The 22,370-nt window shown below is 35.8% G+C and overlaps 1 protein-coding gene across 3 annotated transcripts in view; it reads left to right on the top strand.

Annotated features, from left to right (window-relative positions):
• ATXN7L1 (ataxin 7 like 1) overlaps positions 1-22,370 on the top strand; it is a 111,670-nt gene that overhangs the window by 26,251 nt on the left and 63,049 nt on the right. For all 3 annotated transcript variants that reach the window (XM_030961110.1, XM_030961108.1, XM_030961109.1), the window contains exon 3: positions 10,016-10,120. In XM_030961110.1, the coding sequence (XP_030816970.1) occupies positions 10,016-10,120 (105 nt within the window). The remainder of the gene's footprint in view (positions 1-10,015; positions 10,121-22,370) is intronic.

Consider the following 22,370-nt stretch of genomic DNA (forward strand, 5'->3'; position numbering starts at 1 on the left):
GATAGGTATAGATAGATATAGATAGATATATATATTCTTTAATATGTTCATACTGAAGATTTGATGAACATTTTAGTGACATACAGACTGGTGTTGACCTGAGCCCTTCATGACCATATTCATAAAGGGTTGTGTCTGTTGGAGGTGAGAACACTCCCTGAGGTGTGCAGCAGGCTCTCCTTGTGGACTCTGTTAGTCCAGCAAAGCTTTTACCTCCTGCAGTAAGGATGAGACTGCTGTGCCAGCTCAGAGTGCTGCACTGCCTGACTTGTTTGTCTGTAGGCAACATGTTGAACCAGCAGGAACATATTCCTATCCTGGGAAATGTTTGTGGTGTGCATGAAAGTGTACTATATAAATCTCAGTGTAAGAGCTGATGTGTATATGCTTTTTCAGACAGTGCAAGTCTGATTTGAGTGATTGCACTTGCAGAGATAATTATTCCCTTGAGACCAGAATTCTTAGAATGAGAGCTGTTGTCTGGAGTTGTGTGATAGTGGAACTATAGGCTGCTCTTCAATTTGTAGGAATTTTTTTGCAGTTTTATCTAAGTGGCCTTGGGGTAGATATTTTGTATGTTTGAATTTTGGTTAGGAAGTTTCTCATTCATCTTCCCACCTCCTGTTATTCATTAATATTTTTTCTCATGTATTTTTCCTTGGCATGAAGTCCTCTAACTGAAAAAACCCCACAGCTGAACACTTTCAGCAGTAGTTTGATCTGTATGCCTACAAGAAAGAGAACCAAATCTATTTCATTTGAAACTGTGTGAAGGAAAAAGATTATGTTATTGAAAGTCTATCTGAAAGTAACTTTCTTCAGAGAGTTGAGTTACATGAGAGGCAATATTCCTGAAAAGAGGTGCTGTTACAGGTGTAGGAGGCAATACAGAAAAAGCTCAGAGAGTTAGCATAAGAATTATTTGTGTCCTTTTAGACAGTATGTTTAGACAATAAATTTCCATTTAATATCCAACTGTTGATTAAGAATGAGCAGACTCTTTCTATTTTGGGTGAGAAGAGAGGTAAATTAAAAGATGTTCTTGGCCTTGGCTCTTTTTGTAGGGAGAAGTCAAGATCAATGAAATACTTAGCATTTTATAAAATTGCATAGGTGAGAGTAAAGATTTTATTTTTCTCAATGTTTATTTGCGCATTTACTCATAGTTTTCCCTACTATAAAAATTGGTCATTTTCTGAGAGATATTTTTCTGATAATGCTATTTTATTTTCAATAATAATAATAATGTTACTAAAGAGGTGGCCTAGAAAGGTGTGAAAAATTCATTTTTATAAGACTTTCTTTAATCCTTAATAACTTATGTCCTTAATCAAAAAATCAGAATTTCTGTCAAGATTGTCACACAGTGCTTGTAACACACACTGCAAGTTATCTTATTAGTTGCTTGTTCTATTGTCATAGTGAGGTCCCAGCCACAATGAAGGGCCCCATTGTGGTCCCAGTGTATGGACAAATAGTAAGAGAATACTGAAAGGCTGCAATCTAAACAGGCAGGACAGACAAAGAGCATATTATCCTGTTTTTAGAGATGGGATACTGAGGCACAGAAAAATCTAATCAGGGTCATGCAAGAATGTTGTTTGGGAGCCAGGAATTAAGCCAGCTCTCTCCTTCAGTCCAGTTGTACTGCCTTAAACCAGAGTCACTCTTGTGCAGAAGATAATACAGCTTTGCAGGCAAGTGTGTGAGTGCCAGTTGTGTCTTGCTGAGTGTTTATGAAGGAAACACCAGTTGGAGGATTAAAGTCTGCTTCATGGCAGTCTGCACAGAAGAAATAGGAATGAAGGGGTTTTTGTGGCCATGGGATTTTTCTCTGTAGGACTGTTTTAGTGCATAGATAACTTCTTCTTAGTGTGCGTTGAAGAAAATGAAAGAATAAAACCTGCTGTCTTTGTTGTATTTCATTACTAGCACTCCAAATGTTGGAATTAGTAAAAGTATTGCAAACTAATTGGATTTAAAACATTTCTTTTTGCTCCAAACTCAGTAATCCCTAATATGACTATTAGAAGTCCCTAATATGACATATTCAATATTTCCTTTATAAAAAAAAAAAACAAAAACAAAAGAAAATGTTAGTAAGTGTCGAAGAAGTTATTTTTCTTTCAAATTTTATTTTTTAGTTCACTAATATTTGTTCACTTAATATAAGATCATTGAAGCTATGAAGAAAATGGGGAAAAATAAGGAAAAAACACTTTAGTATTCACTCTGACTCACTCTAAAGATGATGTGTGGTACAAAGGTACTGTTGTGAAATTTACAGACGGGTTGTTAAATTATTTTGATTCTTTGTCAAGCGGCATTTGGTATCTCCAGAGCTTCATCTTATTGCTTCTTCAGGACCAGTATGCTCATGGTGTTTCCAAACCTGTTTAGTTTATTTGGCTATGTATCAGAAAGCTTAATCATCTTCATGCAGAAAAATCAAAAGCTGAAACACTGTGTATTTCTATGAGTTATTGTAGTTAATTTGCAGATGACATCTCTTCCTGTGTCAAGGTGTGTTTTCCCAGCATAGAAGTTGTCAGAGTCCACCTGCTGCAGAAAATATGGATGTGGTGCAACCCTCTAACTGTTGCTGAAGGTCAAATGTCTGATTCCAGAGAATTATCCATCAATCTGAGCTGAAATTTAGTGCCATCATCCATGAAGGGTACTGCTTGTGATGACAAGTCTCATTTGCAGTGAGACTTCTCTTGATACATATTTGAGAAGGAAAGAATTGTTCTTTTGCTCTGTGGTGGTTGGTGGAGACTGCCTAGTCAGGGTGCATGAGGTTCACTTTGAATTATGAGAGAAATGAAGATGATTTCCAGCCATTCCTCCCTTATGTCTGCCCATGGGATGTTAAGAAATCAGAATTCTAATGTAGAGATTGATGATTTTCCTGCACATTCCCTATCCCTTGTATGTATGCCTGTGTGCAGCCATGCTCACTCTCCAAGGTTTTTGGTAGTCATATATGTGAGATCTAAGAGAAATCCACTGTATCTGCAGGGTTAGAAATCTCTGATCAGCTCTTTGCCATGCTTTCTGTACTCAGGAGTCTGGGGACAGTTATGCTGTATGTTACATAGATAGAATGTCACTTCTGGATATGGAGTACATGGTCTGGATCCTTATAAATAATGTGTCTTTTTTTCCTTGCCCTCAGTAATTTAATTTTTGCTGTCATTTGATAGTACCATTGCTGTTCTGAAGATTTCCAGACATAAGCAAGATGGAATTTGTAGCTGGAGGTGATAGCTTTAATTAGACTAAATGTATCTGGTTGGGAAAATAGAGATACTTGGTGGCACACATCTCCTTAAATCCCAAAAGCCAGATCTAAATGTTTGAAAATACTGTTTACATTTACATTACTCTTCTAGCTTGCTTTTGAACACATTAAAAGCCTTTTCTTCCTTGTATTTTGCTCACCTAGATTTTTGAGGGATATTTGGTAACTGATTTCTGGAAAATTTGATTTTGTTTTGGGATTTTTGTTTTTTTTTTTTTTTTCATTTGTTTATGTCTTTGGATCTTAAGATGTTTAACTGGTATCTGTTTTACAATATAGCAGGATTTTCTTCTGGGTGTTGACTGTACAGTTTTATAATGCAAACTACATAAGCAGTTGCTATAGTTCCTGAAATATGTTGTATGTAGAATAGAAGGCAGTTCAAAACCCAGGTTCCTGCGGAAGAAACTCCTTTAGATAATTTCCCTGAAGTACAATCAAATAATTAAGGAAAAATGTAAGAACAGTTAACGATTTTGTAGCTGTTACTGGAGTTGTTACAGTTGCCTCGTGTTCTTATGTTACAATTACACTTACCTGACTGAAAACTAGATACTGTATAATTGAGTGATGTCCATATCAATTACAAACATTGGTTTTATTGTCCTCATCTTGTTAAACTGGCATGAAAAACTGAGATTTTTTGGTGTCACAGGTATGCAGCATACTTTTTGAAGCGGAAGTTTTGTGTTTTCCAGTATTCTTGTGGTATGTTAATCTGGTAGCCCAGGCAATTCTGGTCCTCTATTGCCAAATTACCTTAGAGTGGGTGGCAAATAGCCTACATAAATGACAAAAAAGCCTTCAGAATTATGGAAGAACAACATTATCACATTTTCCTGTGCTTATTTCATTCTTCTCTTTTTTGGTATGTAGTGTCTTATGCAAAACAGTAATGTCAGTGTTGCATAGTTTACTTTGTAATCCCTTCCAAACAAAGGTAGTTACAAAAGATATGCAGATATGGTTAATCCACAATATTTGTTTAGATCACCGGTTCCCAATTATGAACTTTTTGTTTTTTCTTTTACTATTGCTCTTTGGGAATAGAAGGCACCGTTTCCATCTTGGGTACCATTTCATAATACCTCGATAAGGCCGTGGAGTACGAAGTCCTTCTGCGTCATTGGGGCTGGTATTTATTGTTTACACTATAATTAATGAGCTATTCCCAGCATTCTTTAGGATTGCCACTGTCCTCATGATTGCTCTAACCTGGGAGGCAGCATACCATTCAACCATACTGGACTGGTTTAAAGGTGTCATGACCTTGACTCTTTACCACACTGACACCTAAGTCTATTTGCTGCTTTTTCCCTACTTTTTTTTTTTTTTTCCTTTACGATGATCATGTTTCATTTATTATTGCTGCTCCTGAGAAGGCCAGTATTTCTGTTTTCTTCTCATTGATTTTCTTTCTCATTTGACTTTTTAGCATGCAGAAACTTACGTTCCTTGTATTAGCACCTGAAGGGTATCAGTCAGGACTTATGACAGTTGTGTTTGGTCCTTTGTTAATACTGTTGTGTATATTTTAATTCTATTTTGTCCTCAACTTCATGATTACTTGCATGACCTGCATTTTTCCATCAGAAAATGATCTTGAGCGTTACTTTGTGGCTCTGACCCTGAAGTTAGCCACAATTTCAGCAGGATTTTGGAGTAAATGACATCCAGCGATCTCTTTCAGTTTAAATCATTCTATGATTAATTTGCAACTGTGACTGACATTTTCAGAGGTAAAATGCAATTTATTCTGGTGAACTAATTACTGAAGTGACTTACTGGTTTTTGTGTAAGAAAGGAAAACTGCACTCGGGGGAGAATAAGCTCATGCTAAATGGAAAGAGTGTGACATTTATTTCTATGATAAGACCAACCTGTCTATGCAAGTGTGTTTAACTGCTGTCTGAATAATGCCCTGAAGATTGTCTTTTTATTGTTGCAGTTTCTAGTTTCAATTCACCATTCAAATTACTTAGTTTTTTAAGTAATCTCAAATGTAGAAGTAATCTACTGCACTGACAGATTTTGTACTTTACTCCAGTTCTTGAATGATGTACAGATTTGTTGCTTCTGTGGAACAAGAGGGAAATACTGGGCACAATTCTAGATATAGAGTTTAAAAATGTGTAGCTCCAGGAGCTGGAAGAATCACATATATTTGGTTTTGTCCACATTTTTGCTATTGCTTTTTCTTTAGCTTTTCTTTTTTAATTTTAAACCAGTGTGCAGTGTGTCTTGAATAGTCTTTCTCTTCCCCTCCTCACTCCCTTTTTCTCTCTTGGCACATAAACATCACTAATATTTTTCAAAGGAGGCTTTGTGGGTATATTTAGTGGAGCAACAGATATATAAGTGAACATTTAAAGTGTGTATAATTTATAGCAAAAGATCATCATTAAAACTTGATTTCCCACGCAATACTGTGAGGTCTTACTGTTTGACAACCTTAATTCTGCAGTGGAAGAATGTTTTAGAGTATTTCTAGCTTGTATTTTATTATACAGTGGGATGTAAATGATTATGAATTATATAATAATAGAGAAGGAACTTAATGTAAGTCATCTGCCTTGGATTGTTACTAAAAATAATTCCTTTCTGTGTGTTATTGGAGAAGATAAAAAGTCATATCTGACACCTGCATTTTTGTGTTTGTGCCACAATTTGCAGAAGCAACATTTTCTATTTTTTCTCTGATACTTGTGTTCTTAATGCACATTTCACTAAATTGGTGTCTTACAAAACTATGTCATATGGCTACAGCTCTCTTTTTATTTGCAAATGTTAGTAATATAACACCTACAGGCAAAAGTTGTATTCATTTTTCAAGTGCCATAGCAAAGTATGCACAAAGAAAGTAATTTTGAACAGGCAGAATTCACTGTCTCAGATTTCCACCTATATAGAATATCTTTCCCATGATATGGGTCCTTTTGCATGCTGTTAGTTCAGTAGCTCATTTTCTGCTGGAAGTATCTTCCAGTAAAATGAGGTGACTGTGATGGGGGCTAGCGAGTGCTTTTACCTTGTGGGAGGCTTGGGCCAGTGTGTGGTGAGTCATGCATGCTGTGGTCACTTTGTTTCACTTCTAGGGGGTAGGCAATTTTTGGTAGAAAATAAATACTCTTTACAATTGCTTTTCTGTCCTTCCTTTTTCTTTTTGTACCTTGATAATTATTTCAGTAGCATTTGATAGTCTCTCACCTTATTCAGTAATTATTTGTCTTTTTCAGTGGTCTTGCCTCTTCCCATGAAAAAGTCTTTCCTGAGCTGCCTTTAGAGACATGTTTTCTTCCCCAAAAGTAGTCTTTTCTGAAAGGCTTATCACGATTTTTTCTGACTAAGCAGGCAGGGAGATGTGATTATTGCCTTTAGAAGACAGTTTTTTGTTTGGAGAGTCCATTGTCTTTTTTGTTGCACACAGAAGGTCTAAATTGTCAAATGGCTGCAATCTGATCTAAGAAAGATACAAGTGTCTAAAATAATCTTTCAATCTTGGCTATTTGAGTAGGACATGGTAGCATTGAACTGTTCTTACTAAAAACAGAAAAACCTGTATGAAAAGATATATAACTGTTAATCTTTTCTACTTTAGTTTAAATTTCAAATGTTCCTTGCTTTATTCATTGTAAATTCTCTGATCTGGATTGTATTTGTAGTGTTATTGTATCTAATAAAGTGTATCCCCAGTTGGACTTCGTAGTGAGACAATATTAATATGTTGTGCAATTTCAATTGGAAAGTAATTTATATCATTACAAATCATGAATTTAATCATGAGAACAGATTTGTGCCAATCTGTTTGACATGAATAAACTAAGAGAGTTAGTGCTTGAACTTAAAGAATTTTCTTTTCTTAAAAACTCCTGCATAGTGAGAGTTTTAAGGAATCTTGAAAGCATGAAAGATGGTGTTTAATTTTAGTTTTTTTAAACCTATTCTGATTCAATAATAACAGTACATTTGTGTGCTGTGATTCTTATTTTCAACCTGCAGTCTTGTGTCCTCGAGATTCTTGGATTATTTTAAGTGGACTCTTGAGAGGGAGCTGATAACTTCATACAGAAGACTCACCTTTACAATGGACTACTTCTAGGCACCTGCAAAATGAAAAAACTTCCAAAATGCTGCTTCAGGATGTCACTTAGTCTGCATCTGTGCATCCTTTTGATGCTGTGTATCTCACAGCAGCATTTTGGTGTGTTCTCCTACACGTCTCTGCAGTTTCTTTGTATATCAACCCATCTGGAGTATGAAAAAAACCAAAACCTGGAATGGTGCTATTTACCTGCTAGGTGCAGTGGTGTTTGCCAGGGTAGTGGAGGAAGCTCACAGGACTTTTCATTCATTGCTCCGGCTCCTTGGCAGTGCCTGATGAAAAGATAGATGGTTTTGTCATCCTGTGAACTAACATGATTCCTTTTCCCACCTATGTCCTTGAATGGTTTTTGCCAGTATTAATACCTTATGTTTTTTATAAGTTACTCCCTGCAGCCAGAAATCATAAAAACTCAGACTCAGACCCAGCCAAGCTTTAGACACCTCAGAGCAGGACATGTTTTAAAGGTTAGGATACAGACCTGTGAAGTTTAAATGAACTTAAGTAATTTAAACTGGAAAACAGTTGTAACTTTTCTGTTTGTGAAGGGCAAAGTCTCTATGTTTTTGTAAGAAGATTGTCACCATACCTTTCAAACAACAGAAAACAATATTTTGATGTGTTTTAACCATATAAAAATATTTCATAACTGTAATTAAATGTGTGTTTTTGAGCTGAGACTTTGTGTCAAATCATATCCAGAAGAAGTATTCCTTTCTGTGCAATTTGCAGTGCTGTTATTGGAAATCTCTAGGTTGTGATCAAAACTATCCAGCTAAGAATTGCCATTGTAAAATAATTTTTAAGGTCACTGAATTATCATATTAAAACAATAAATAGAATAAAAAGGCCTGTTTTGGTGCCTGCTTAGGGGTTTGTTTATCTGTTTTACCACTAAGGAAGATATGATTGAACCTAACTTTGGCTTCACCAGAAGTACCACAGTACCTCACCACCAGCATTCTTTTAAATTTAGGCTGAAAATGTGTTATGTCTGGTTAACCTTTCAACTGGATTTCATAGCCTGGTACAAGCAGTAACAGAAAGGGTTTTTGTTTTCAGTAGATGAAGGAACAATGCACATCATATCATACTATGAAATACCTGCAGGTTAGTGGGGCTGGTTTGTGCCCAAAAATTCTTGAATGAGCCTCTTTGGATCTACCTGTGGTACTGCCTGTATTACCATGAGTGTGATGCCCCATTCCTCTGCACTTTTGGGAGCTGAAGACATTTTGCACTTTATCATGCCAAGCACTGCCATCATTAGCAGTGATGTTACCTACAACACCAGAGGCCAGAGCAAAATTACTTATGAAAGTAGTTCTAGGGCCAAAATAATTGCTTTAGTAAAGAACTAGTGAACTAAGGTACTTGCTTGAGTTAGTTTTTGAAAGAAATCACTATTTTTGAGAAGTACGTGACTTAATGGAGAAGTTGGATTTAGTTGTTGATGTTTATCAATCACAGCTGCTGTTTTACATGTTTGTTCTCTCAATTTTCCTCCTGTTTAAAAAGCACCAGATTAATATTTCAGTCTACATTTGTAAGTTCTGTAACAGATTTCAGATGCTTCTGAGTAACACTGAAATTTACAACATTTTTATTTTTATAATGTGAGAGGTAGTGTGATCTATGGGGCCACTACTTGGCATGGGGTTACCAGTGCAGCAGCACATTCATTAGGAAAACTGGGTATGGTGACATGATCCCACTGAAATACATAAAAGTGGCTGGAGTTTCTGTCCTGCAAGCTGTGATGGATGAGTGTGTGTGCTTGTTCTTAAGTTATACCAATGAAGAGTAGAACAGGTTACCTCACTTGTAATGTTAGTTCTGAGGACTTCAGTTAGTAATTTAAGCCCATTTTACTCTGTTTGTAATGGCTTAGGAATGCATGTATTGCATTATGTGTTTCATCTGAGAGGGACAAGTGCCTGTCATCATCTGACTGTACCTGTCTTTGGATTTCATTAAATTCCTCATACCATCCCCAAGAAATACCTTATTAACCAATTTGGTCTCTTCCCACAGTGTTTGTTGGGGACAAACAGCAGAGTGTTAGAACTAGGGAAGGGGATTTACACAGAATCAGAAATTTCATATGGCATGATATTCCTGGCTGTATTTGAAGCTGTAGGATCCTTGACTTTGGTTACTATAACCAGCTTTTAAGCAGGAGCTTTTCTCAAGCAACTTATAGTCAAGCTTAGAATATTGTAACATAGAAATAACCTATGCAACATGTTTTCTATAAGGATCTTTAGGCAGAATTTTTTTTAAATATTTCTTTACTGTTTCAACATTTGACCAGTAGAGAAATGCTTATTCCACTTCTTGGCAGTAAGTGTTAATAAAAGGTGTTGCAGTCTGTGTTCTGACTTAGACTGAAGGGATGAGACTGCAGCATTAGTACAGGACCTTGAAACCTAAAAGAGGGAAAAAACTCTCTTTAACATAGTAAGAAGCTCTTATGGAGCAATGTATACATTTGCTTTGTGTAAATTAATATAACAGTAATGGCCCTACAGTATTTTCAATTTTTTTTTCTTAATAGATATTTAAAGCATAACTTCTAATTCTTGTATATATTTTTAACTTTCCCACAGATATGCACTTATTTGGCCATTATCCAGCTCATGATGATTTCTATCTTGTAGTGTGCAATATCTGCAATCAGGTAGTCAAGCCACAGGTTTTCCAGTCACACTGCGGTAAGTGAATGTTTTCTTTCCTGAATTACAGTGCCAAACTGGCGTATGGCTCTCGTAAGAATCGTTGCATACAATCATAACAGAGGCATTGCAAATAGACTTTTGTGGTTATCTTGTGTTCTTTCCACAGAAAATACCAGCAATGCCTTCAAATAAGCATATTTCCTGTAGAGGAAGTTAAATTAGTTGTTCTGGAAGCTGAGCTTTTCAAGTTGAACTTGTTACATTAAATTAACGTGTTACAACAAATAAATCCTGTTAGTTAGAGACTAGCTAGGCTAAAACTACTATGACCTAACATTGGATTGTCTTTTATCAAAGCTGCAGATTGAGGTCTATGATACTGATCTACATTAATTAGAAGTTGGATGTTATGGATGTTGTTTTCTGATGGGATTAATGTGTATCTATATATAGGGTATATTTTTATATTTATCCTAAGGTTTAAATTTTGTACAAAATTGGCATTTTGAAGCACATTTCTTACAATAGCCATTTTTCTAAAGAGTCTTGAGAAACACATGCATATACTAATTTCTCAGTTAGCATGACAACAAGGTGATGATTTTTTTATTGGTTATTTGAAAGCAGAATTATTTCTGTTAGAATTTTTTGATATTGATTAACAAACTACCTTCAATTATTTCTGAAAAGCTTGATCCCAAGGTCTGGTTTATTTATTACTTTTCTAGTGGTTTATTTGTTATTTGTCCAGTGATTTGTTTCTGTGGTGATTTTTTTGTTGTTTTTTTTTAAGTGTGCAAAGGGTGACTGGACTAGCTTTGTATGAGGTTTAATAAAATTTAGTTTAATCAAAATAATTTGAAGGTGATTGCATAATAATGAAAGGGCACTACTACTGAGGATGGAATCAATTAAATACATTAAGAAAAAGAATAGCCCAGCAAGATTTTACTTGTCTAAATACAAGTAAGCTTCACAAATCCTGTACCTCTTTTAGTCTTTTTGGCAACAAAGCAATTCAGTAATGGAAAAATGTAAGTGGGATGGACAGAAAAATAGTTTATTTACTTTTAAAACATATTACCTAAATACTGGGTTGTGTTTGTATGGATAGACTGCTAACAACAAACCAGGAGTAACTACTTTCACCTTGGCAGGCAGTTCTAAGACTTGCCACCAGATTTGACCTAGATTGAAATAACAGTGAAAAATGGTTATAGTGAAATACAGCTTTCTATCCAGTGAATGAAAAAAGATCTAGAAGTATTTTCTAGGGTGAAAAAAGCTTATTAATTTAATGGTGGGGGCAGGTGTTGAATTTAGTGTGTTAACAAGCCATCATGCTATTTTTTTCACAATGTGTTTATTGCCCTCAGTCTTGTATGGTTCCATTCTGCCCAGCTTCAGGTATCTTATGATTGTTTCAGTAACTGAAAAGCTGCTCTGCATGTGGCTGTAGGTACAGTGGGTACATAAACATGGAACTTGTGCATGGATAAAATGTGCTTCAGGACAGAAGGAGCTGTGGGAGGCCTTGCTGTGCCCTTCCAGAGCTGAGCTCTTTCCTGGGCATTAACCTGGTTTGGTGAGCAGTGTGAGAGCTGGTCCTGTGTTCAGGTAGTAGGCACATAGAATAATGTTACTGCTCGATGGGAGTAAATTCCTCTGTGTCAGAAAGGATTTTTGAGCTCTTTGTAAGTCATGTATTGCCATCAGTGTTAGTGTAATGCATGTAAACGACAAAGATCCCGTGAGCTCCTGTCTGCTTTTCTCCATTATTCCAATTTGTTTACTCTTCCCTTTACTTCATCTTCATTATAGCAATTCTTTTACACTGGGTGATTGAATGTTAAGTTATGAATTGCTTGATTTAAGGTCAATAAAGACTTGGGAGAAAACTGTACTGTGTTAAAAAACCACCAGAGAATACTAAAATAATTGACCAGAGGTCTGGAAGATAGTATTTAATCTAGTCAGACTTTTTTCAGGAAAGGTATACTGGAATATTACTTTAAGACCTGTGAAAGAGCTTTAAATGGATAAATATTTTTTTTTTAAGGAAGAAACAATAAAGGCAATGTACTAAAATACAAAAGAAATTTTAGAAGATAGGTCTCTTCAAAGTCTCATGAATTGTTGTAAAATAACTAATAATTTATTTTAAAAAAATTATTCTCCAAAATAAATACTCCATATTATATATGTGAAATGCATCTACTAATTTATCATTTTCATTAGAAATGAGTAAGATTTAAAGAACACCTACACAGAGATGTTATTAATTGATTTGTAGTTGCATTGCCTGGTTAGGAAATTATAGAAATCTCCTGATAGAAAACACATTAACTATTAACTGCTTGTGGTTAAATAATTTTTTGCTGGATGTGTTATGGTTCCAGTAGTCCATTGAGAAAGGCCTGGACAAGGCCTCATTTGAGACATTGATTCTGGCTGCACAGAGCTCTTCTGTGAAGCAGGAATATTTAATTTTCTGTTCTGTTTAGAGTTTTATCACCTTCAGACACATTCATTTTTGTGTATCAGACTTTCTTTAATTAGAGGATGCAGCAGAATGCTTTTAAATTCAGTGATGCCAGGCATGTCTGTCAGTAGACTTTGAGGTGTTTTAGGCTATCATATTTACCACAAAATGCATTATTCCACAGGTATTGAATTGCTGCTTCAAAGCTGTAGTACAGACAATGGAATGAGAAAGCATTAGAAGGCACTACTGGTTTTTGGCTCTTGGAGGTTGTGTCATGGGGAGTCTTTATTGCTGTTGACAAGGGCTTGTAGAGATCTATCCCAGAATCTCCCACTAAGTGTGGTTTGTTGCTAATATCCCTGGTAAGATCCAGTCCATATCCTCTCAGTAAGAAATGAGGTCCATGCCAGGCACATGATTTATGTTTCCAGGTTCCCTGCATTGTAACGTGAAGGTCTTGGCTTCAGAGCAGCACTGGAATGCTTTAGTTTAGCAAAGGTTTTTGTAACACTTCTCTTGAGCCCTTGCTGGCATCTGCCTTTCTCCAGAGTGTAAGAAGACCCACTGTTTCATTTGCCTCTGAGTTCAGACATGTGGCAGCCATCCTGTTGATGGCTCTGCGAGGCTGTGAATATTATAGAGGCAGATGTTGTTTTAAGGGCTTGATTCCTGGAATATCGAGCAGAAAAAAAGAAAAATCTGGTTGTGGTTCAAGCTATTTTTAATGGCAGGCAGTGCATCATAGAACCTTAGGCAGTAGAAATCAGGAAGGTAAGAGAAGGGATTTGGCTAATTAGAGGACTGACTTGCTGGGCTTGAGAGAGTAGAGGTAGTGAACACAACATAGAGCTCGGTGCTGCAAAGTAACAGATCTGTTCTAGCCTATAAGTCAGAAAGTACTGAGCTGTTTTTAAGAGCAGTTTCACATCCTTGCATCTGCAGGATAAACATATCCATTTTTAAGTATTAAACCATTCATTTATATATGATGTGAGCCTACCTGGAAGAGACTTGCTGTTATAGGCTGCTGCATAAACCATGTAAATCAAATAAGTTCTTGAGGTTGTTTGGTGTTATTGTGCACTTATAACATAGTATATCATAATGTCATCAACAATAGAGTTGAAATAGTGGTGTTTGCTTCTGAAGCCATTTCTCTTGAGTAACTTCTTGTAGTGGTACAGTATTTAGATTTACAGTATCTTGGATTTACTTATTTTTTAATGTATGAACATGTAGTTGTATTTATTCCTCCACAAAGCAGTTGGAAATAAGAAGTCAGTGTGGTTATGCAGCTTGTAGCATTCCTAAGTGTACTTGGCATGTAAGGAACTGTAGTTTTGATTTTCAAATTAAAATTTTCTGTTCTCAAATGCCAACCTCAATGAAGATAACTTCTTGGAATATCAAAATATTGTGCCATAGTACAATCCTGAAGTATGATAATGTTCTTGCTGTTTGTTTAGGGTTTTTGGTCCATCTGTTTTCTAGGAGACTTTTAAGCTGGCAGTCTATGCTTAACTCTGTCCCTTTGACTTCTGTTAACTCCAGTTCTGTGTCATTGTTAAATGCTGGTGAAGATGGCACCCTATACCATTTCCCAGGAGACATTTCTATTTTTCTTTGGCAACAGAAAGATTAAAGCTTCATCTTCTTATACTGCATTGTCCTTTGCTAGACTAAAGAGCATCAGATACAGTTCTGGTTATTATTTTTATGTTTTGTACATTAATAGTCTTGTTAACTTTGGTCTTTCCCAGTTAAAAGGAAAACCCCTCATAAAATGTAGCTCTGGTACAGTGAGGATCAAGCAGTGTACTTTTAGAGAGCTTGTCAAGACATCTTGACTTTTACTGTGAGGAAACTAATTAATGATGGGAAAGCATTAAAAAAAAGAAAAAGTTGGGGGGGTGAGGTTGGGGAAGAGGTGAATTAGCCAAGCTAAAAATGCAGTTTGGTTAAACAATAGCAGCAGTATAACCATCAAAGAGAACTTCCACACATGCTCTGGAACAGTTTCCAAAGCTGTGGATGGCATCTTAATGAATTGAATAGTTAAAATCCTCATTTGATGAAGTTGTAGCATACAGAGGAAACCAATTTTGCTTCATCAAGGAGAAATTACCTCCTTTTTTTTTTTGCTAATTTCTTAACTGGAGGCTCATTGATATCTATCCTGCCTGCCTATAAGGTTCTTTTAACAGGCTTCATATTAAGGAGTAGAAATTCTTATTCCTTAAAAAAAGAAAAAAACCTACACTTTGTTTTCATTACTTCTGAGTTATATATCCTTGGGTTGGTATCTTCATGTCCTCATGAAAGTTGCAAAAGTGTATTTCCTTTTTATCCTTCTGTTTGGCTGTGTGTCATTTAAAAGAAAAGCAAACTAAAAAGTAATGGAGCACTGAAGAATATAAATAAATTGTTTTGCCTTCCATATCGTAAGTATTTTCCTGAGAGGGGTTATATATTTTGAATTACTCAGGCTAGCTATTTTACATTGTGCCTGTAGTGCCCTACAATTTAATGAACTGTGATTAAAGACAAGAAGGCTGAACTTGAAGTATTGATAAGAATGATTGGCTTTTTTAACACTAGCTTGAGCATTACTAGTTGGCACTTTTCTTGCATAGGGATTTTGATCCAGGTGTGAGTGTCACATTTGACAGATTATTCTGTTCGTATATTTTCAATTATTCAGTACCTTGTTTTTTATTGAATACAACTGTTTGGGGATTTGTAATTGTTAATACTTCATCCTCTGCATTTGACCTTTTATCAGAGGCACTTTTGTGTGCCCTTAAAGGGCAATGACATTTTGGGTTATTTTCCTGTTGCTGCGATTTTCTTTATTCATAGCCTTGTCAAAACTTGTTCTGTGATATCATTATTGATTAAATAACTTTCTACTTGTCACATGTTTAGATTTCACTGCATAAAAGAATTAAAATAATAAAAATTTGTCTCATCCCTATTGCTTCTTTTTAAAACTGGAAACAGTAGCAGCTAGACTGACAGGATTCAATTTTTTCCTTTTGTAGGGGTAGGAACAGAAGGAAGATGGATTTGAATGTTTTATGTACCTTATATGTATATTTTTATTTATGTGACTGTCTTGGATACACCGATTTTGTCTGATTCTCTAATTTCCATTGCTCTAAATCGAAAGCCCCTTGTTTCCAAAAAAAGTTTTGGTAGCTTTACAGTCTTTCTATCAGAAATCTTGTTCTCAAGACAAAAGTACAGCCAGTAGCATAAAGCTCTGTCTTCTGTCAGTGATGAAAATCTCAGCTGTAGTTCCTGCAGTGGTACATGTGGGTTTGTCATGTCCATGTCCTTGTAAGATTTCCAAGCCCAGCATAATGGCAGACACTGTGAAGCTGGGGTCACCAGCCATCTTCTGCACCATTCCTGGAGTAGTTAAATACATACATACCCAGGTCAAGCATGTGTTACCCTTGAAGAGGCCAAACTAAACCAACATTTCTTTGAATTCATCTTTTTCCTTATGTATTCTTGGAGTGACATATTTTAGACTGTCAGCAGTTCTTGAGGATCTGAACAGGTACAAAAATGCAAATTTATGGCTTTGTTTATTCTGTTACAAAATCTTACTTTGTTTATATTCTAACTGCTGATAGAGTCTGGCCAGAAAAGCACTTAGCTGCATAAAAGACAATCAATATTTGGGTCAAATGATAAAATGAAGAAAAATCCCTCACAGCTGCTGGTATGTGTGAGAGTGTGGGTCACTTCTGTGTTGGCTAGTGTGCTCATTCAGGACTGCAAACAGTCCTGGGATTTTTTTATAATTTCACTGAAAGATATATTGACAAGACCATGTCATTCAAGAAAAATGACAACAAAATCCTTTCTTCCCTGTACTAACTTGTCCAGGAAGCAAGAGATTTGCTTTAGGAACCTTACCACCTGGGAGCTGTTCTCTCACCTTCCACCTCCTGAGAGAGGAAAACACACCCAGGATAACCCAGGCTAAAGCAAGACAACACTTGCTTTTTGCAGCAGAGATGCATCAGACAAAGTGAACCTGAATGTAGAAAGTAACATCCAGAGATGGGTCAAAGGGAAGGACTGTGATGGGATTGAAAAATGTGCATCTGATGTTCAGAACAACAACAACATACTGTGTCTTCACCTGGCAGGTTGTTGAGACCTGCTCAAGGCTTGGAGGAGTTTGTTGTGCTGTCCTTACTTAGTCTAGCATGTGGATTAAAAGTGGAGCTGTGTTCAGACCTGCTGACCTGTTTCCTTAGAAGCAAGTAGCATAATATTGGATAGGGTTGGCTTTTTTTGTACTTTCTACTATCATCTTTTGCTCAAATTGTTTTCTTTCTTGTTACTAATTCATCATCCATGACAGAGCCTAAAACAGGGAAGTTCAGATATAGAAATAGATATGATACATGAAGAGTTAGAAGGCCAATGAGTAGTGTAAGTAGAAAGCTGACAACTTCCCACTGATAATTTGGCCTTAGGTTGATGTGTCAAAAATTGAAAATTTCTTCATTCAAAAGATTATTTGAATGAGAAAGCAGGAACATTTTGGAGTGTTGAATCTCAAAAGACTGTGCATTGGAGAGCAGCAAGTATTCAACAGGAGAAAACATTCAGCAGTGAACAGAATGCCACACATGTATGCAGTTGCTATTCAGCATACTAACCTACACACCCTCCCCATATTTCTATGCATGAAATTGAAGTCTTGAAGTGAAACAGCAGTTAATTGTCTTTTCCCTTGATGCTTTCTATTAAGTTCTTTAGAGTGCCTTGACTGTGCTATAATTTTACAATGCTGATCTTAAATAAATCCACATAGGAAGGAGATTGAAAGAATAATAATGGCACTGGGCTTTTTAGTGCACTGGAAGTCTTACTGGTCTAGTTTACACATAATCCCTACCATTATATATTAACTCATCTCTTTCACATTGTGTAGTCATCGATAGTATTTGATTAGTGAACCCTTTTGTGGTTTTTTACTTTGGATAAATTATGGTAAATGATGCATGCATACTTGAACTGAGTGGTGTTGTCATGGCAGTGGTGGACAATATGTATCACATGTAATTTCTTTCAGTCAAGATTTTAATAGAGTTGTAGCTTTAAATAGTAACCAATAAGGATTTCTTTTAAGGAGTGTCCATTAATAGAACTCAGCTGTTGAAGGTTGACTGTAGCATTAGGCTTAAGTTTAATCTCCTGCATACTATTATTTACAGGGCTGTGTTTAGTGCATTAGTCTTTTGGCTGCTTCATTGGTGGAGTGATGGGGGTTGTGATAGTGGGAGAGAGAAGAGAAGTTAGTGAAAAATTTCTGTCATAATCTGTAAAAACCTGACCAAATTAAAATTTGGAGTATTTGGCTTGACGTCTTCCATAGCATGTCTTACTGAGTAAGGTAGATGCTTTCCATCTTAGAGAAGGAATGTTTTTAAAAATAATTTTATAAAGACTTCATGGTCCTATTCCTAGACAAAATCCAAAATAGAATTAAGAGTTTTTTTAAGTCACTGTTTGGAGGTGTTTTGGTGAGTAAAAGATAAGCAAGATCAAATTCCTTCTGATATCAAATTGTGGTGTACTCTAAAAAGAGAATATTTGAAGTGGAACCTGAATTTGCCAAATAACCAAATAAGAAGTCATAGCTTCTTCACTGCATTTAGAAGTTCAGAAGTGTTAAGAGCAAGTCTTGTCTCTCTATTATCTCTTTGTACTTCCTGCTTGCGATTAGACAAAGAAGTTTATATGGTGGATTTTTTAATGTGGGCTGTAGGATTTTTTGGTAATAGTGTTTCACTTTACATACACAATACTGTTTACTTTGCAGAAGGTAATTAACATTTGAATTAGCTACTATCAAATATTGTACATTCCATTTCAAGTCTGTAGAAGTCATGTCTGCATATAGCCCTCCCCGTGGACCATGACTTTTAGTAGTTGTCTGAATATTTTGGGTTAGTTAATTTTCTGAATGTAGTAATTTCTACTGTGTTACCATTTAGCATTTTCTTGCAGAGCAAGAAAAGTCTAGTAATTTCTTACTGTCCTGGTATTAATTTTTTCTGTAAGCTGGTTCATAAAGTTGATTTAATTATTGGGCTTTTCCTTACATAAATGGTAGCACTTTTTTGGGGTAGTGTCTTCTCTGGTAGCTGAACATCTCCTGTGCCATGAGTTGTGGTTGCTGAGCCTGCAGGTGAGGTGGCAGGTGGGGCTGGAGTTGCAGCTTGGGTTGGGCATTCAAGGGCTTCCTTCAGAACTGGGGAGGCCTGGGAGGAGGCTGGATGACCCCAGAATACAGAATACAGCTGTGGCCCTCCCAGCTGCCTTCTTATGGACACTGGTGAGTGGACAGAAAACTGGAGTGGCAGTTTATTAGGTTTTGGAAGTACTGCTTCTGAGAGGCTGAAGTGCTTCTTTCCAGCAATGTTTGTGTTGCCTTTCTAACATCTACAGTCCACTTGGGGTGTAGTGAGGAATACAAAAATTCCATTGGCATGCAGGCAGATGACAGGGTAGTCTTATGTCCTTGTTCATAGATGTGCAATGGAGAGCAATTAAATTAAATATTGGGCTGTATTTCAAGAGCTTTATTTTTTTGTCAAGCTGGAAGTAGTTATATTAAATGCCTTTCATGAAGAAATATTTTTTTATTTGGTGTTTTAAAAAACTTCTTCTTTTTGATAGAGGGAAATGTCAGCTGTGATAAACTCACTAGTACAAGGCTTGCAAATTACTTTTCCCACAGTTTTCAGTAGTAACATTTATCCAAGGTTTTGTATACCTGTTATTTTTTTTTAATATTTCTTCTTATTTTAGTATTATTTTTTCATCTAGTATGCAAACATATTTGTCACATCCCCATGTTTGAAACTATTGAGTTTTTTTATTTCATTGTAATAATAGTACACAACCTCTTGGTACCTGACTAGTGTCAAATCTATTCAAAACATTTTATTTGTGGGCATACAATACTGTACTTAAAGTTCTCATAATTTCAAATATATCTGAAGCTCCTTGTGTTTCCCATTTCATACCCCTTTAGTGATTCATATAATTATCTTAATGGCTTGTTACTATTATCTTTAACTGGTGATATTAATGTAATAATTGTCACATTAAAATGTAAAATATTGAATTAGACCTTGTTCTATTACTGCAGGTAGGTTAGACACACTGTAGGCTTCTGTTTTCATAATACATTTTTTATATTCATTTAGCAAGGTTAAAAAACCATATTACTCATGATGCAGTAAGAAAGAAATGTTTAAAATGTTACACAAATGATGATGGACTATTGGTTCACTTTATTGTGTGCATATTTTCATTATGATGAATTTTCAAATACTTGGTTTAGCTTTCTGCACTGAAACCTACCTATTGTTAAGATGCCTAAATAAAATGTAGAAAACTTGCCTTGTTAACTATTTATGTTTGTGAGATTAGTGATGCTGTTAACTAGGAACATTTTCTTTGACTGGGAAATAACCTATTTTTCTGTGCTCTGGGAAATAACATATTTTTCCAGTCGCTTTTTTGGGCAGACTTCTTTTTTCTGTGAAATTGTGCCTAGCATCTGCTCTGCAACTAGTGAAGTATAACTAATAACATATTTATATAAAATATCAAGCATTGCATGTGAGAAATGTATTTAAGGCAAGCATTAATGTATCATTACTTGATACACATCCTTTCAGTTTGTTCCCTCTGTTTTAAAAGGTATTCTTTCATGAGTATGTCATCAATGTTGTGCTTTACTAATTGGGTAACTAGATAAGTTTGATTTTTTATAGTTTTTTTTAAATGAAGTGTAGTTTCGTGTTTTAGGTTTGAGATTGGTAATTTCACTTTTTAATTCATTTGGTTAGGATTGACAGGGAGGAGTCTGTTTTCACAGCCAATACTGAATTAGGAATACATCTGTACAAGCTGACATTTGGTCCAGTAATTGGCCAACAATACTGTAAAAGTCTACATTGATTGTAATATTTCAGATAGATTTCGTTTGTATGTGATGGTGACAGGACTGCAGGAACTGTGGAGACCAGTGCATCCTTGTGTGTTCTTTAGGCTTTCTCTGTGGAAGTATCTTGTGGAAGTATTGTGCTTGCCCTAATGAGTCTGCAAACAAGTGTTTCTCATTCTGTAATTCTAGATAGATGAAGACTGTAAAATGTGAATGGAAGTAATGCTTTTGAATGTGGCTAGGACAACAAAGGATTTGTTTGCAGTTTAAATAAATCTTTATATCACTGTCTAATACCAGATGTATGTAGCAAGAATGCTGAAACAAGCAGTAAAAGTTTCAGCATTTTTGCATGGACAGGAAGGGCATAGTCAATACCAGACAGATAAGTCTGTGAGGAAGGGCACAGTGCAGAACTGCATATTTAGTTAAATGGGTATAGAAATGGTGCAATAAAAAAGGAAACCTTGGAAAGAAAAATCTGGTATTTGTCACTGTCGCTGCTAAACAACTCTGTTGACACAGTGGGTTTTCTGAAGTTAATGGAAACTTGACAATTATGTGGTCCCTTGGAAAGGATTCTTAAAACCTAGCTGTACACTGTGTGGAGAAATACCTTGCTTTTTGGTTTGTTTTTGAACCAGCAACAAATTATCATTTCCTGTCCATGTTTATAATAAATGTACGCCATAACTGTCCTCTGTCATCACTCATCCAGTTTGACAAGTCCAAATTGGTCTAATTGTCACTTGTGGAAACTCCCTATGTTTTTCCTATGTGTTTTTATATCTTACCTAACTCTTCTAAACAATTTTTGAAAGGCTAGAAGCAGTGGTGTGGTGTGCTGTATTCCTTGCCTAAGATTTGTTTTGCTTTTGTGACCACCACAAATCATTGAGATGATAATTTCATAGAACTGTTACAAGATCAGTGTTTCATTATTGTGTGATTATAATTGAAAGACCATAATTTCATATATAAAGTGAAGATACTTTTCTTCTTCCATGTCTGTCACTTTACATTTCTCTACATTGAATTTCATTTCCTATTTTATTACACTGGTCAGTATTAGGTATTTCTGCAATCTGTTGATTTTCATCTTTAGTACTCTAAATAATTATATACCAAAGATCTTGTTCTCTCACTAACCACCACATTTTTTCAGTCATTTCTGGATATGCTGAGTAGTTCAGGCACTAATACAGGCTCTTGCTGCATGCCATTGCTAAATTCTTTCTTTGAGGATTGTTTTTACCTTCTTTTCCTTGGCCTGTTCTATAGCCTTTGGGTGAGGGTTGCAACAGCATTCTGCCTCAACAGCAGGTATCTTTACTTTAAGAAATGGTCTTGTTTCACTTACATGTTTGAGTAGACTGTGTCAGTTGGATTTCTCTTGTGTCAAGTCACTAGTTCAGTTGGAGATGGGTTTTCTAAATCCTTTGGGGCATCTGGATCATAAGGATCATTTTTGTCATGACTATAAGCAAAGTTTTATTTGTGCGTAAGTGTCTATGTGTATGCATTTCTCTGTGTATTCACATACATTGCCTGACCTGTCCATTGCACCCCAATGCAGTTGTAGTCTTATTTCTTGATTACTGCTAGGGAGTGGCTTAATGCCACTTCCTGAGTAGATACAATTGGTAAAAGAATAGGATATGTTTCCTATAGCATGCTGAAGAATAAAACACAGAGGTTTTTCACATTAAAAAATGGCTTGAGCGTAACAGATCTTTCTCTCATTTTCTTACCAAAATAGTTTCCATGCCCATAGAGGTAAAGTGTTGCACTTGGCCTGAGGTAAAATCTCTTTT

The sequence above is a fragment of the Camarhynchus parvulus genome, chromosome 1A (assembly GCF_901933205.1).
Source record: "Camarhynchus parvulus chromosome 1A, STF_HiC, whole genome shotgun sequence".
In the NCBI taxonomy this organism is placed as follows: Eukaryota; Metazoa; Chordata; class Aves; order Passeriformes; family Thraupidae; genus Camarhynchus; species Camarhynchus parvulus.